Here is a 17,315-nt window from a genome sequence, read left to right on the forward strand (position 1 = left end):
GTTGATATTCCAGCCTGGACACCCATAATTGGATGTAGCTGTGTATGAAGCATACAGTAAATAAGTCATATAACATTTTATACTGTACTATTCATGGTGATTCGGTGATGATGATACAGTCTTCCAGGGATGACGGAGAAGAACAAATTATCAATTTGAGGAAAAGGACCCCAGTCAGGAAATGACAGAGTGGAAAGTTATAAGTGAAAATTGTTCTGATACCTCTGACTGTGGAATACATGTGCCAGTACTTTTGTTGCTAAGATTAAAGGAAGGAACTTCCAGAGCCGGTAGTATGGACCAAAGTAAGAAAAAAAGTATAGTACACGTGGACGCCGCAATGCATACCATAAAGACTAGGAACACTTGTGTAACACATCTCTTCCACTGAACAAGTGCCCATAGTTCTTAAGGTATGCGTTTTAGAGCCCATACTTACTGGACATTTTTTTCTTGTTTTGCCCTAGACCACTATCTCTTGAGATTTGCCTATCCTACAATCTTAGCAACAATAATACTGGTACACATATACCACTGTCAGAGATATCAGATCAATATTTTCTTTTAACCTTTGACTTTGTCATTTCCAGACCAGAGACCCATACTTCAAATTGATACATTTACCCTTCTCCATTTTTACCTTAAAATTTGTAACACCATCACAGAATTATCCTGTATAATGCTCCTTTGGGTTTCACATTGGCTGTAATTTGTACACAATCAGAAATTAGTTTGACTGATGTCTAACAAATGGAAGCTGCCACAAGAGGTTATTTGGGCATACTCTTGAGAATGTGTCTGCGGTATTGAAAGTACCTCTCCTACATTGATGCTGGTCCGCCTGCAGAGAAGGCTTGGTTACAACCTGCTGGGTCACATGGCTACAAGTGGCAGCATTGGCACCTGTCCATCTTCTCGAGTGCTGCCTGAAACTGACACTTCTACTGGAAGAAATCCTTCAGTTGCAGAAGGGGAAAACTCTGTTACCTGTCAGTAGTTCAAAACTACGGAAGTTTATGGCATCCCTTAGGAAAATGGCAACAAGGAATGGGAAGAGACCTTAGAGCACTCAGTGTGTAGGCCCCGGAGACTTACTCAACATGTCAAAGAGACTGCTCTGACAGCTGTTGTAGGAACAAGGTGCGACCAACTGAAGAATATTGCTGTTCTAGAACAATGTCTATTGGCTGGTTTCTGACTCATATTGGGTTGCTTCTAAGAACTGCCAGGGAAGGTGCTTCACTGGCAGTTTCTCGATACAGCTCACTGTTTGTGACGTTAGTGCTAGATGTTACTGTGAAGCTCCAATTTTGAGTGAGTAGCAGCCCTCAACTGCCGACTCAATGGCAGTCTAGCCTGCAAGTTCACAGACCAGTGCCTCAGGGTTGGGAGTTAGTGTCCGCCTAAACAGATAAGGGCTGTACTTCCCAACTGAGGTGAGAGGTCGTGTGTAGGTTTATATGACGGTTGTTTAGGCTGAACGACTTGCAATCCATTTGCAATTAACATCCCATATAAGTTGCTCAAAAATGAATTTGTATGACTTGAATATCTGTGAGCTTCGGTCCATGGTGAGCAAGAAATGAAAGAACAGGCCTTATGAAACTAAATAATATAACTTAAATGTGAAATGAAAGCACATGATGACAAAATAAAGGTCATCTATTTGAAAGTATACATCTTTGAAATCAAAATTTGCTTACGAATATCATCAACTACTGTGTTGCTCCACCCCATGCTTTGTAACGTGCCTGGAATCCTCTACTGCAGTTGCCCACCTAAGGTCATCCAGTCTGTGTAGGAAGTTCCTGCAACAATATATTGTGAGTTGAACTGGTCCCAGGCAGATCAGTGAAGTTCTCATCATTTGATATTGGAGGTCATTCCATTTGGTCGATTACTGCCTGTTCGAGGAATGTGTTCACGAGGTGGGTGCAGTGTGCTTGCTCAGTAAAGGAATGCATTAAAGAGCACAAGTGCCACAAATGTTTAAAACAAAGTGTGAAGCCTGCTGTAAGGGAACACCAGGCAGACCCTTTTCAAATACAAATTTTAATAACATACAAATGCTAGCTAAAGAATGTAAAATATGTAGGAGGAAAGTGAAGGAAGCATTCGAGATCTTCAAAATGAATTAAACTCTTTTTCTTTAAACTCTGAGATCACAGCTACAGGCTTCTGCCTCCTTAGCTTCCTGACATCGAGAAAGTAACTACGCAGCCGAGGCATGCGAGGGATACAAACAATTATCATCAAGCTGTAATGAAGACAAGATTTTTGACCACCCCCCCCCCCCCCTCACACACACACACACACACACACACACACACACACACACACATGCACCCACACGCACGCACCAAGATTTCGGTCCTCCTCAGTAATGATGACCCACCAGTGAGAGATGAGGAATTTTACCCATGATGCCTGTTCTTTGGAAAAGTGTGGAGAAAATACATTTATTAGAGACAGGGTAATAGTTTTTGACAGTGCTCAGCCACCCAGAGGGACCGTGAAACTCCTGAGGAAGATCCTGGTGGAGGGGTCAAAACATAAGAGTTCAGTGTAGAAGCTGAAAGGGAAAATGACATGGAACTAACACCCAGAATTACAATAGCCATAGAAGCTTGCAGACTTATATAAATCCTCAACAACTTTAGTTAAGTATGAGCATTGGAATTAGTAATGCACTAATAGTTGAGATAGTGAGTTGTTTTCAGCACATAACAAGAGGAAACAATGGTAATGTTTTGGGAAATGTGTTCCTGAAGGGCTAACTAGCATGTACACATGCGAGAACGTGGGTGATCATCCGATCATCCACCCCCCCCCCCCCCCCCCCCCCCCCACACACACACACACACACACACACACACACACACACACAGTATTCCGGATGATCTCAGGACTAGCACACACCACCAACATATACAGTATTCCAGCTGATCTTACCACTATTATGATACCCCTACTTTTGTATTACATTCTATGTGTGTTCCTATTTGCCTGTACTGAGTCAATATCCTCCAATAATAAAGGAGATGTTTAGCCAAACAGGACGAAAGGAGGTTAGCATTTTCCATCACACAGCTTGGTCATACAGTTTTCCATTGACTTGCATCATAGTCTAAAAGTATATTGTAGAATGACTGATACATTTACTTTTTGCTAACACTAACATTTTTCTCAGTACAGTAGTACAGAGATGAGCCTTTTGTATAGAAATACGAAAAGGAATAAGGTCTGTTTTATGTACGTCGTCCAGTTCTTTGTGTCCACGTTAAATGAGTTATGCCATAAAGTCATTGAAGGCTCCAACAATTTGAAAAGAAACCCTAATGAGGGCAGTTTAATGTCATTTCTCCCTCAGTGTGTGTGTGTGCCAGGACGTGAAGTGCAGTGGGAACTGGATGTGGGCAGCGAAGCTGCCCGGAGAGGGTGCAGCACTGCACGACGCGTGTGTTGCCATGTGCCGTGTGATGGCGGAGCTCGGCGTTGCCGTCGATGGCGGCAAAGACTCCCTTAGCATGGCCGCCAGGGTCTCCGGCTCCACTGTCAAGGCACCAGGTGCGTGAGTTCAGCCTTTTATTATGTGAATATTAACTTCTAAAATATTTTAATTAATTCATTATCTGTGGATGTCAGTACATCAGTGTATCTGTAAAATCGCAAATGTTTGGTTAGAGACTTGTGTAGAAGTAATACGTGCCTCCTATTTTATCACCAGTGGTTCTTAAATACTCTCTGGTCATGGATCCTCAACGCACAGTTAACATCAAATTTCCTACTTGCCCCATCCCCAGTTGTGCATCATTGCGTCTTTGTCATCTGGTAGCCTCAGAGAAGAGTCTTATGCACCAAGAGTGTCAGACTTCTGAATAAATCCACTAAACATATGTAAATCCCTACTTTGCCTTTTATGTAACTTGTAAGTAGCCACAACTCTTGCCTTTTGGGTAAATATTAGCTCTCACTTTAATCTTCCAAAGATAATACTGAAACTGCATTTTGACCATTATATCACACTCATCTGAAGACTGCACTAAATATTTAGGGGGCAGGAAGAAGTTAATGGTGTCACAGTTGTCTGTAAAATCACTATCCCTTAACTGTTTTGGGATTCATCACCATGTTCAGTTAAAATAATCGTCACCTTGGTTTTTCTAGCTTTGTATTTTTATCCTGTATTTTAATTAATGCTATAATGTATGAACTGTGAAGTGATAAAAGCAGTGTCTTTAATGCAGTTTATTATAAAGTGCACTCAAAATGGAAAATCAGCTAAATGGTGTTTTGGAGGCAGTAAGACTGGTGATCTTGTACAAATAAACAGAACAATGAAGAAAGGATTACCATTGCATTTTACAGTACCAAGCAAGGTTATGTGGAAGATGTTTGATTGGCAAGGGATTCATCCTACAGCAAGATAACGACCTTAAACACACTTCAAAACTGTGTAAAACATAATTGGCAAATTCAGAAAAAAAGAAGGAACTGAAAAATATGATCTGGCCACTCCAATCCCCTGACTGTAATCCTATTGAACTGCTTAGGGATCACTTGGATAGAGCAGTTAAATCAAAGCCTACTACCAACGTTTATGACCTCTGGACCAGACTACAAGAGGAATGGCAGCACATCACCGAGGAAACCCTGACGGATGAAGCTGATGGAAAGAGTGCCTCAGATATGCAGAGAAGGGATTAAAGCCAAAGGAGGCTACTTTGAGGAGAGTAAAATTTAACTGCATGTATTTATTTTCAATAAAAGATTATTCCAAATCTGACTTATGAGTATTTCTAACATATCTGGTTCCAATTTGCATTTTTTTCCCTCAAAATCACCAATGTTCAAAAACTTTTGAGCGATAGTGTACACACTAATGGTGTATTCCTTGGAGTTTAGGCAGAGTATTGTTTGCATCTTATCCACAGTATTTCAATGAACAACGTAGTCATCACCTTCAGCTGCTGTAAGTGCATAAAAGGGGAACAACAACTCAGTTGAACACTAGGAAGTACACTATTAATCGATCTTGCCGAGAAAACCTGGGAGAGACTGTGCGTATGCTGCTGAAAAAAAGTTAAGCGCATATAAGAAATGATCTGATGTATGTGCAGTTTTGTAGTTGTAAGTGACATGACTAGATATCTAAATGAGTTGCAGGGAGCTGTGACACTTAAAATAACAACCACAGGTCGTTAGTGCCATCACCGCATGACCACATTATGATGAGTGACAAGTTATATAATGGACGTTCATGAAGACTACATAGAATGGCAGTTTCTCACATGAGAGAATGATGCTAGAGTTGGATCTGCATGTGGTCAGTTGGTCGAACAGTGTGATATCCAGGCGCGAGGGGTGTTCAGCTGTGGCTGTGGGATAGTGTTGGACTGAATGAAAACATGAAGGAAATCACATGCATCGGCAAGGTTCTGGTTGACCTAGTCTGATCACTCCGAGGGAGGAATGCTTTACTGCAGAGGCAGCTTATTGTTGGCCCTTCAGATATGCACCTGCAATCCGGGCAAAAGTGATGAAGTCATAACAACACCACACATCATAACTCAGCGTCAGTAAGAGACAAGCAAAAGCTATAGAACCTTTGTCCCATCAGTAGGCTGCTGTTGACAATACCACGCTGATGACTGCTGATGAGTAACAGTGCACCACTTTCAGCATTGACTGTCGACTCTGCAATTCACTGGTCTGTGAGATTGGCAGCACTGAGGGAAGAAGACGTGTTCTGACAGTGTTTTGGAGAGACACACTGCTGTTACATTTTAGGGCACTAGTGTGCGTGGCTTCAAGTTACCTCTGGTAGTGATTCAGGGAAGTCTTAAAGCACAGTGGTGTGTGACAATATAACAAAAAGGATAGTTGCTACTCACCATAAAGCAGAGCTGCTGAGTTGCAGAAAGGCACAGCAATAAGACTGTGAGAAAGCTGGCTTTCTGACAGTCTTTTTGTTGTGTCTTTCTGTGACTCAGCATCTTTGCTATATGGTGAGTAGCAGCTATCCTTTGTGTTATATTTTCACAGTGGCATGTCACATATGTTCTCCGATATTGCCTCTCAAAAGACAACACCCTGACACCAGCTTTTGACAGCACCAACTTCATCCTGATTCAGCCTGTGTCTCAGTGTACTGTCAGCATGATGTAGAGAAACTCCCTCAGCCAGCCGGAGCCACTGGTCTGTCTCCAATAGAACTTGTGTGAGACCCGCTCAGATGTCAGCCTCGTCCAATTCTCGAGATTCAGGGGTCAGTTTACCTCAAGAGAGGAAACATTGACTGTACAGCATGATCAGTACCATTTCCAACTGATTTGTGCATCGTTCCAGGGATGACGGGGTGCAACACGATACTGACGGGAACAACCAGTGTGCCTGTGCTGCCAATTTTGTTTCTCTGTGGATCTGATTTTGTTATCACTGAAATGAAAACCACAAAACCCTTTAGCATTTGAAATATCATTTCACTTCCTTGGCTTTTTATGGGTGCTTACATTTTTTTGGTCAAGTGAGTGCAAGTGCCCCCCTCCCACACACACACACACACATATACATACATACATACATATATCTAAAAACAAAGATGATGTGACTTACCAAATGCAAGTGCTGGCAGGTTGACAGACACACAAACAAACACAAACATACACACAAAATTCAAGCTTTCGCAACAAACTGTTGCCTCATCAGGAAAGAGGGAAGGAGAGGGAAAGACGAAAGGATGTGGGTTTTAAGGGAGAGGGTAAGGAGTCATTCCAATCCCGGGAGCGGAAAGACTTACCTTAGGGGGAAAAAAGGACAGGTATACACTCGCACACACACACATATCCATCCACACATATACAGACACAAGCAGACAGTTTGTTGCGAAAGCTTGAATTTTTTGTGTATGTTTGTGTTTGTTTGTGTGTCTGTCGACCTGCCAGCACTTTCATTTGGTAAGTCACATCATCTTTGTTTTTAGATATATATTTCCTACGTGGAATGTTTCCCTCTATTATATACATACATACATACACCGACGGACCGTCACATTGTCGTCATCTGACTGCAGTGCAGAGGGGCCATAGGATCAGCAAACCCCTCTGCAGCCCGTTGTCGGTTTCACAGACCCTGGAGCCAAGTAGCTGCTCAGTTGGCCCCATGATGCTGCATGCACCCTTCCACCGAGGAATAGCCCCTGGCAATGCTGCAGCAGTAATATCTTTACACCATTGTATAGGAAATGCATACCACGTCTGCAACATTTTTTCCTTTGTTATACTGGGTTATTGTGTTCCTCTCACTCACCCCCTGACTCCCATTGTATCCACACTTTTTTCTTCCTTGTACTTATTCACTTCTGTTCATTTTGTAGGCACTCTGGTAGTCTCGGCATATGCGCCGTGTCCGGACGTGAGGCAAGTTGTGACTCCCGACCTGAAGAGCCCATCTGTGGGTCGTTCGGGACTGCTGTTCCATGTCGATCTGTCGGGCGGGTGCAATCGCCTAGGAGGTTCAGCACTTGCACAGTGCTTCAGGCAGCTGGGCGACAGCTGCCCTGACCTTGAACAACCTTCTCTGTTGAAAAAAGCTTTTGGAGTCACACAGAAGCTCATAAAAGGTGAGTTTTGTAAGTGTGGTTGGAATATCGTGAAAATTTTTGTACAACATGTTGTAGAAACTTCCATGATGTAAAGAGAAAGACTTTTTACAGTGTTTGTTAGCAGGTGCTAGGGGGTGTATAAAATCATAAAAAGAAAAGAAGAATTCACATAAGAAACCATAAAATTACAAGGAGCCAGAACAGTTGGTCAGTGATTGCCTCCGGGAGGCTGAATTATGAGTACTGCTGATAGACGCATTGAAAAATAAAGAAACTATTTTCAGTCTTTGGAACTAGTAGATCCTTCCTCACAGTAGAAGGACAGACAGGTTGATGAAAGTTGGAAAAGACAGTTTGCTCAGACCCTAGGATCTGCTTCCCACATTCTCACAGCGGGCTGCTCCTGTTTAATCTTCCCTAGCCGACCCTTCTTTCTGCCCCATGGAAGGAACTACTAACTCCAAAAGCTGAGAATACTTTCTTCACTTTTAAATGTGTCTGTTAGTAGTAATTAAAATTCTGTCTTTGAAGGTAAACGTTGGCCAGCCATTTCTGTATCTTTGTAATTAAGTCATATGTGCAGCTTTAAACTTTTCCACAGAATGCAATGGAATTTGCAACAAAACAATATTATTGAACAATATTAGTAAAACACCTATTTGTTAGACATAACTATTGTATGAATTGGCTGATAACATCATGGAAGAAGAAACGGATATTGATTTGTAGAACATACAGGATCTACTGCATTGTTACATAGCGGATTATAATTTTGAAAGACTTTTATCAAGCACAGAAGAAGGATCGATAACATTCCTGCTAATTTCTGAAAGTAGTGGGGGAAGTGGCAATGAAACAGTAATTCAAGCTCTTATTTAAAGTCTATGAGATGGAGATGTGCCGTTAGCCTTGCTATCATCCAACAATCCTGATAATAGCAAGGGTAGATAAAGTTGAGAACTACTACACATTCCACTTAACACCTAATGCAGTCAAGTAACTGACTAGAAAAATATACAGAGGAATAGAAAACACCACTCACAACTTTTGCCTTAGTCCTGTCCCAACTGGCTGGCTGCTATCTACAAGCCAAGAAGAGTAGTGACCTGTGGTTGTGGAACATGTGATCAACATGTTACTAATACCTCAAACCTTTGTTGCCTGCAGACAAATCCAGATGGTCCTGCTACTTGTTTATTCGAGCAGCTCCTCATTTCGCCTCATGAGGCTGAATGGACCCCTCTCCACACCACCCTTCCTCAGAAAAATATTTGAGGAGGTACTCAGAATCAAGCCCTTCTGCACCGAAGGCAGCAACACTAATCATGTGGCTACGGAGAAGTTATGTGTATGAAGAAATGCAAAATAAAATTCTGTTAGATGACCTTTATTTTGGCTTTAAGAAAGATAAGGGCACCAGAGAGGCACTCACACGTGTTAATGCAAGATGTTTGAAATTGTCAGGAAAATAGGTACACACTATGGGTACAAGACAGGTAATTCACAGTATGTATCAGAAGCAAGAGGAAGCAATAAGAGTGGTAAACCAAGAGAGAAGTGCTTGTATTAAAAGGTGTATAAGGCGCAAATGCAGTCTTTCTGCCATACTGTTCAACTTGTATATTGTAAAAGTGATGAAGCAAATAAAAGGAAGGTTCAGAAGTTGAATGAAAATTAATAGTAAAATGGTATCAGCTATAAAATTCACTGATGACATTGTTTTGCTTTGTGAAAATGTGGAAGAATTGCAGGACCTGTTGAGTGGAATGGATGGTCGACTGAGAGCTAATCAAAAGAGGTGGAAGTATTACAGACCAGAAGAAATGAGAGGTTTGAGAACTTTAACTGAAAGTTGGGGATTACATAGTAGATGGTAGACAAAGTAAAGGAATCCTGGACACAAAATAAAGAGTGACAGAAACAGCCCCGAGGAGGGCAAAAAAATTGTAGGCGAAGACAGTGTTGGAATATATACAACAAGACAACTGAGACTTCAGCAACCACTGTATGGCATGGCAGTGGGATGTTATGTGTCACAGGAAATGAAGATCTTGACTTGATTGGTCAAATTGTGAGGATGGTAAAAACCTCTATAAAAAAAAACCTCAATCTCAAGGTGTGCTGCATGCTGATGAGATGCGTTGCTGTTGAACTGAAACAGTCAATAGCGTGCAACTTCTGGGGAACCTGTTGCACCTCTGTTGTATAAAGTTGGCCGCTTGGAGATACCAACACCCAGTCGCACAAGAGGCCTCGTCTGAAGAGTTCTCTGGATTCTAGAGTTGTTAAAAGTTGTTAGGGATTTAGTAACAGGCTGCATCCTACAGGACAGAATGTACTTTTGATAGTTAAGAGATGAGAGGAAACTTTCTCAAGAGTCTCCCCGTTTTACATTCGAAAGGGTTTGGAGGGCATTGCAGCGACATTAAAATATGCCAGGTGGCTATGGAATGGGACACTGTTGCTCAAAATCTCTTATTTCCAGCAAACAATGAACGTGCAGAAAACGAAATGCCTTGGGAAGTATGGCACTGAAACTGAGTTCCACACCATGTTGAAGGGGAGCCGGAATGATGAAAATCATGAATTTTTTTGGTTTTTTCACTATAAAATTATTTGGAGTTTTCTGAATAAAACAAATCAAGTTTCACCCTTCTAAGTGAATACTAAGTGTGTTTTTTATCACTGCAAAGTTGACGCGCCGCGTAAACGGTTGTAGCGACTTGGTGTGTCACTTCTGACAGCACCACTCGCTGGCTGCAAACAGAGTATCTTTGCGGAATTAGAGAGTGTTTTCTTTTCCAACGTTGTATGGCTTTATCTCTGTGACAAGTGACTGTTCATATCGGTAAACATAAATGCTATACCATGTGTGTTGACTTGTGGAGTTTGCTTTGTGTTGTTCAGCTGTTCAATTTTGTGTATTTGACGAATTTTGCTTGTACCTGTTTTACGTATTTGGTTTGTGGATATCAATGGCCCCGTTTCAGCAATCGAGTGTTTAAGAAAAGGCACAGTGAGTGGAAGAAGAAATCTTTTGTTGTTTCGAAGGGAGATGCTGCTCAGACTGCTTCACCGACTACTTCAAATGAATGTGATAGAACTTCTTCCAGCAAGAAACTTTGTTACAGCAAAGAAACATTTGAAAACTATGAAAGTGACAGTAATGATGTGAATGAAATAATTAACATTTCCTTGCTCTCTAATACTTTGAGACATAACGTATTATCCGAAGTTTGCAAAGAAAGAGGACTGGAATTGAAAATAACTTCACACATTGCTCTGGCATGTAAAATGGTATTGAAGTTTAACAAATGTGCTGCAGGAGTTTCGTTTTCTAATTCTAACAGTATTCCTCATAGTGGTAATAGTGGAAAGAAGGTGTATGTTATAAATGTTAGGCTAGTGTATGGCTTGTTGCATTGACAAGGGCAGTGCTGCAGGGACAATGTTATGTGGAATTATGAACTTGCCAAAACCACCAACCAAGTTTGGATTTTATAATGAGTTGGTGGGATCTTCTGCTGAAGATACTGCTCAAGCAGCAGTGAAGAAAGCAGTTGAAGAAGCTGTGACAGATAATGAGAATTGTAGAGATTTAGCTGTTGCTTTAGATGGATCGTGGCAACGTAGAGGCCATAAATCTCTAAATGGGATTGTGACAGCTACCAGTGGAGACAGTTGCAAAGTAATTTATGTTGCCATTCTCTCAAAACATTGCAGATGTAAGGGCAATGCCAAGGACGAACATAGTGAAAGTTGTGAAGCAAATTTTCACGGCATGAGCAGAGCGATGGAAGTAGAGGGAGTGAAAGCAACTTTTTCCAGATCATAGGAGTGGTATAATGTACGATACACTAACTATCTAGGAGATGGTGATTCTAAGGGATATAAAGCTGTAGAGGAACTCAAACCTTATGGCAATGAAATTCACATTAAAAAACAGGAGTGCATTGGACATGTGCAGAAGCGCACAGGGGCTTGCTTTTGCAAACTAAAGCAGACATTAGGATACCAGAAGCTTAGTGATGGTAAGGCCCTTGGAGGAAGAGGAAGATTGACAGATGAAGCAATTGATAGATTGCAGAGGTATTGTGGGTGCAATTAGGCAAAATACAAGAAGCATTTAGCATATGAGGAGAGCAGTATGGGCATTACTTTTTCATACTGCATCAACAAATGAGCACCCACAACATGCACTGTGCCTCACAGGTGATAACTCACGGTGTAAGTACCAATCAGGAAAGGAATATGCCCACAAAAATAGTTTGCCAAATGCTGTAATTGATGTAATTAAGCCCATAGTCAGAGATTTATCACAGCCAAGTTTATTGGAAAAGTGTTTACATGGGAAAAAACAAAATCCAAATAAAAGTGTAAATAATTTAATTTGGATTAGGATTTCCAGAAGAGTGTTTGTACAGATAAAAACATTGCATTTTGGAGAGTATGATGCAGTGGCAACATACAATGAAGGAAACATTATCAAATGTGATGTGCTGAAACGTTTAGTTTTCCAACCAGTACACAACACCATTTCCACAATGCGCCTAATTGATGAAGAAAGACTGAGAGGTGCAGGAAGAAGAGACAAAAGCCTACAACATTCAGCAAAAGGGAATAAAAGACCAGTGAAAAGAAAACTAACACTGGAAAAAGAAGAGGATGCTGATAATCCATCATATGGGGCAGGAATGCATTAAAAAACTTTGGAAGCCATTTCCTGTAACTTTAAAATTTTCATCTTTGAGGAACATTTTCTCAAATACTGCTAACAGTATATCAATGAAATTTATACACAATATTGTTTACTTCTTTTCCTTCATGTTTATAGCAAATTGTAAAAAAAGTATTGTATAATTCAAGAGTTATTGAAGAAAAAGTGCAAACTTTTAGAGAAAAAAATAAGCATCTGTTTAAAAAAATTGTAAAACAAAAACCAATAAATATTTCTTAACATGGCATTATAACTTTGCAGAGAAATGTTCACTGAACATGTAGTCCAAATTTCAGAGCTGTATGTTTAATGGTTTTAGAAAAAAATTTTCCTTCTATTTGCTAAAATTAACATGGAGGAGATGTATCATTCCAGCTCCCCTTGAATTAAGGTAAAGGTGTTGTGACATGCAAGGATCTGGTGGACATCCTTTTGCAGTTCCACCTGCTTTGTTTATTTCTTCGTTTGTTGTCCTCGGTGTCGATGTACTGCATTGCTACACTGGCTGAAAAATGGGGTTTGTAATTTGGACACTGACTGCTATAAATATTGTAGCCGACGGAAGCACAGTTGCGTTTCACTGTCTTTTACTTTCACTTTTCACAAACCCCCATATACAGATATATAAGGGACCGATGACCTCTGCAGTTTGGTCCCTTTAATCCTCAAACCAACCAACCAACAGATTTATATGCCCAGTGCACTATTGTTTAACTTTCAATAAGCCTCATTATTAGTTTGCGTGCAAACCTCCACATACTACTACAATAGTTTCCTGTCGTACATCTACGAGCAGTAAAACTTAACCACAAAGTTCACAGTTCTTGAAGAATAATCAGTTACATATGGAGCAGACACTGTCATTGTTTTTACACATGGCCTATTGGTGTAACACTTATTCCACGGTCAAGTTGAAGCATTGTTGTAGCTCTAAGCAACACAGGTTTGTCATCTGAAACTCAGCCATGACGGACTGTCTCATGACCAAAATTCCGGCCCTTATATATCATCGCAATAATAGATACTGAAACTACACATTGTGTGTGTGTATGTGTGTGTGTGTGTGTGTGTGTGTGTGTGTTACTAATAATATCAAAAAATGCAAGTACTAGTACAATCTGACTTCTGTAGAAATTCTGTGCAGTAATGTGATCGTTGTAAAGAAGTGTTGTAAAATGATTTCTTTGTTTAATGATTCATGGCTGCAGTAGCCACAGAATCACCATATGCACCTCAGTGTATTGAACATATAAATGTTTTGTGACAAATTTGTTATTACCTTTTAAATGAAAATGTGTCTTTAAGATTTTTTGATTTATTCCACATCCATTTCACTTGGGATCTGTGGTAAGTACATTACCACATCTATTGTTCTTTATAAATATTTACTGTATATTTTTGGCAGTATTATAGAAAGGGTAGGTTGATACTCACCATGCAGAGATGATGATGATGAGTTGCAAACATGCACAACAAAAAGACTGCTATACATGTGAACAATCGGCCACAAGGCCTTCTTCTAAAGTAGGAAACCCACACATTCACTCAAGCATAACTCACACACACATGACTTCTGTCTCTGGCCACTGAGTTCAACCTCAGTGACCAGAGGCAGTGGTCATGTGAAAGTGTGTGTGTTTTCCACTTTAGAAGAAGGCCATGTGGTTGAAAGCTCAAATGTATAGCAGTCTTTTTGTTTTGCCTGTCTGCTACTTAACATATTCTCTATATGGTGAGTAGCAGTCTATCCTTTCCACAATAATGTTGTTATTCCATCATGGATTTTCTGTTGTATATTTTTGTTTTCTGATATGTTCGACATCCGGTAGGATCTCCTCACGATGGTTCTATTGGAACAGAAAGAACATCTAATCCAATCTTATCACATGACGCAAATTAAAATTTCAGTTCACACCTTCCTCTGTACTTCAAATTGTCAATAAGTTTACTGCAAGTGATGAGAAAATAGTTTCTGAGTTGTAACAATACATTGTGTTAATACTTAACTTGATGCCCTCAGGGGCTCAGCATTGATTTGCTGGGTACGGGCTTGACGATTCCGGGGTTCCTGAGCTGGGGGCTGGTAAGCACCACCAATCCCCTGCTACCGTAAGCTCTCGGCATGCTTCAGCGACCACCATGGAGCGTGGAGATGGAATGTTGTGTGTCTCAGGGAACGGGGATCTTGGCTTGACCACGAGGATAGGATAAACTTCTTTTAAAAAAATCCTCAATCTCAAGGTGTGCTGTGTGCTGATGGGAGGCATGGCTGTTGAGAAGTAATAATCATTAGCAGGCAACCTCTGGGGAACCTACCACACCTCAGTTGTATAAGGCTTACTCAGGCATGCAGGGCTCTGTCTGAGTGGACACTTATTTCTCTAGCTGCTCGTGGGGCCGAGATGGAACACTCGAAATCATCTTCTTCTCCTCCCAGCGGGAAGGGTGTACCGCCTGCAAGTATTCACACCCATTCATCCAAAAGAATGAGAGAGGCTAGCCCTCCTGATAATAAGAATACTTTGGACTGCAGTAACAGGGCTCATGCAGTCATGAATAACACTTTGTTTCTGGTGATAAAGAGGAAGGAGGGAACATTTGAAAAAGTGTCCCCCTTTTATATCCATAAGGGTTTGGAAGGCCTTGCTGGAAAATTAAAATCTATAAAACGATTGCGTAATGGCTCATTGTTGGCCGAAACTAACAGGTCAAAGCAGGTAGACCTTCCTAAGAAATCATAGAAACTGAGTGACGTCACACGGGATAGCCGAGCAGGGAGGTATGAGTCCTTCCTCAGGCATTGGTGTATGTGTTGTCCCTAGCATAAGTTAGTTTAAGTTAGATTAAGTAGTGTGTAAGCTTAGGAAGCGATGACCTCAGCAGTTTGGTCCCATAAGATCTTACCACAAATTTCCAAAAACTGGGTGACTATGATTGTTGAGATGCACACCTCTTGCAACTCCAGTAAGGGTGTTGTCACATGCGGAGATATCATGGCCATGGACATGGCAGAACTGAAGCAAGAATGAATGTGGAGCAACGAATGCACTGGAATAATGGAGCAACTGAAAAGACTGCCACTTTCATTGTCTCATTCAATTCTCGGACACTGCCTGAACTTCTTGTAGTGGGGCTCCTTCGACTTAATGTTCGGCCTTACATTCCAAACCCTTTGTGGTGCTATATATGCCGGCATTTGAGCCATTCAACCATGAGTTGTGGAGGTGAAGCGATCTGCGGGAACTGCAGAAAAGCCGCTCATGATGCTGGGACTGACTTCTCGTATCCAGTAATCTGTATCAACTGCTGTGGGAACCACCCAGTCTGGAGCTGGGACTGCCCTGTTTTAGCTGAAGAACGCAAAATACAGGAGATAAAAGTGACCAAGCAGATCCCCTATGCCAAAGCCAAAAAAGAATATAAGGCAACGAAACCCCGTCTTCGTCACCTCATATTCTTCCAGTGTGCAGAAACCTACTCCCAAGGCGACACTTCAGCACAGATGACGCCTAGTGTGCCTGTGTTCACCACAAGCACCTGTACTTGCACATGTATATGTCAAGGGAAAAAGATTAAGGAGAAAGCAGTCCAGGCAGCTGCGTCAGGAAAGACCAACAACAGGTCCGCATTAAGCATCCAGAAGGTACAAGAAAAGCAGAGTGCCTCTCAATGCCCCCTTTCCCCCTCATCCTCAAAGGGACAGGGTGCAGGGAAAGGCTCACGATGATCGGGTCAGGCTGATGAGGAGGATATCATGGAGCTAGGTGCCTTGGATCCAGGCAGCCCCTCCACTCCCCCTAAAGTGCTTCACGCCCCCCAGTGCAAAGATAGGGGTAAATTAAAACTGCACCAATGACATTGCTTCCATACTACAGTAGAACATGAATGGGTTCAGGACTCATGTGGAGGAAATGAAACGTCTAGCACTGACACGTCTCTTGTGCTTTTGCTTACAAGAAACACATTTTAAAGATACAGATGTTCCTGCGCTACTGGGATATACGCTATACTGCAAGAATGATGTTTCGGGATGAAAGGGCCAAGGGAGGTGTTGTATTGTTTGTCACTAATACGCACCACTCTTTGTTCTCCCCTTGGCTACTGACGTGCAATCAATTGCAGTTCAAATTCATGTGTGTCAAATGATCACAGTTTGCTCACAGTATTTACCTCCACAAGATGCACTAGACTCTAAGGCTGTCACAGATCTTATCGCACAACTCCCACTATCATTCCTCCTCATGGAAGACTTCAGTGCCCATCATGTCCTGTGGGGCTCAGCCAATACTTACCCTTGGGGTCGTGTTTCGAAGGGCCTCGTGATGTCTCACGTACTGTACATGCTCAATACGGGTACTCACACACATTTCTCAAGTGCTACTGGGTTATTCTCAGCCATCGACCTCTCTTTCTGTTCTCCTGCCCTCACGGACTCTGTTCAGTGGGAGGTCATTGACGACCTTCATTCCAATGACCACTTCCCAATCTGCCTTCACCTACTAAATGGCTCACCACCCGAAGTTAAGCCCCAAAAATGGGTGGTCAACAGGGTTAACTGGACGTGTTTCAGCCAGCTGGCTGTGTTCGAACACTGCAACAGCATCCGAGGACGGGTAGACAACATCACACGAGTGATTCATCGTGCCGCTGACTTCTCCATCCCACAGTCCTCAGATCATCTTAGGAGGCGACCAGTACCTTGGTCGAGAGATGAGTGCCATTCCGCAATCTGCGAAAGGTGTGCGGCTCTTTGACATTTTAATTGCCGACCGACAGCAGACAACCTTAGGGCTTTCCGAGTCGTTAGGGCCAAGGTTCGACCCGTCATTAGAGAGAGTAAGAAACGGTCATGGCAACGGTTCCTGGACTCCATCAATCGTTCCACTTCTTCTATAAAAGTATGAGAAGCCATCCGGCGGATTTCCGGTAAACACAGCTGTTTACCGATAGCAGCAGTGCTGAAACAGGGGTGCTTCTAAACAACTCCCAGAGATT

General features: G+C 41.8%; 1 protein-coding gene across 1 annotated transcript in view; it reads left to right on the top strand.

The window, feature by feature from the left end:
- The window catches only part of LOC126412116 (phosphoribosylformylglycinamidine synthase), a 223,331-nt gene that overhangs the window by 145,063 nt on the left and 60,953 nt on the right, over positions 1-17,315 (top strand). The window contains exons 16-17 of the mRNA XM_050081551.1: positions 3,387-3,567; positions 7,376-7,621. Of these exons, the coding sequence (XP_049937508.1) occupies positions 3,387-3,567; positions 7,376-7,621 (427 nt within the window). The remainder of the gene's footprint in view (positions 1-3,386; positions 3,568-7,375; positions 7,622-17,315) is intronic.

The sequence above is a fragment of the Schistocerca serialis genome, chromosome 7 (genome assembly GCF_023864345.2).
Source record: "Schistocerca serialis cubense isolate TAMUIC-IGC-003099 chromosome 7, iqSchSeri2.2, whole genome shotgun sequence".
NCBI lineage: Eukaryota > Metazoa > Arthropoda > Insecta > Orthoptera > Acrididae > Schistocerca > Schistocerca serialis.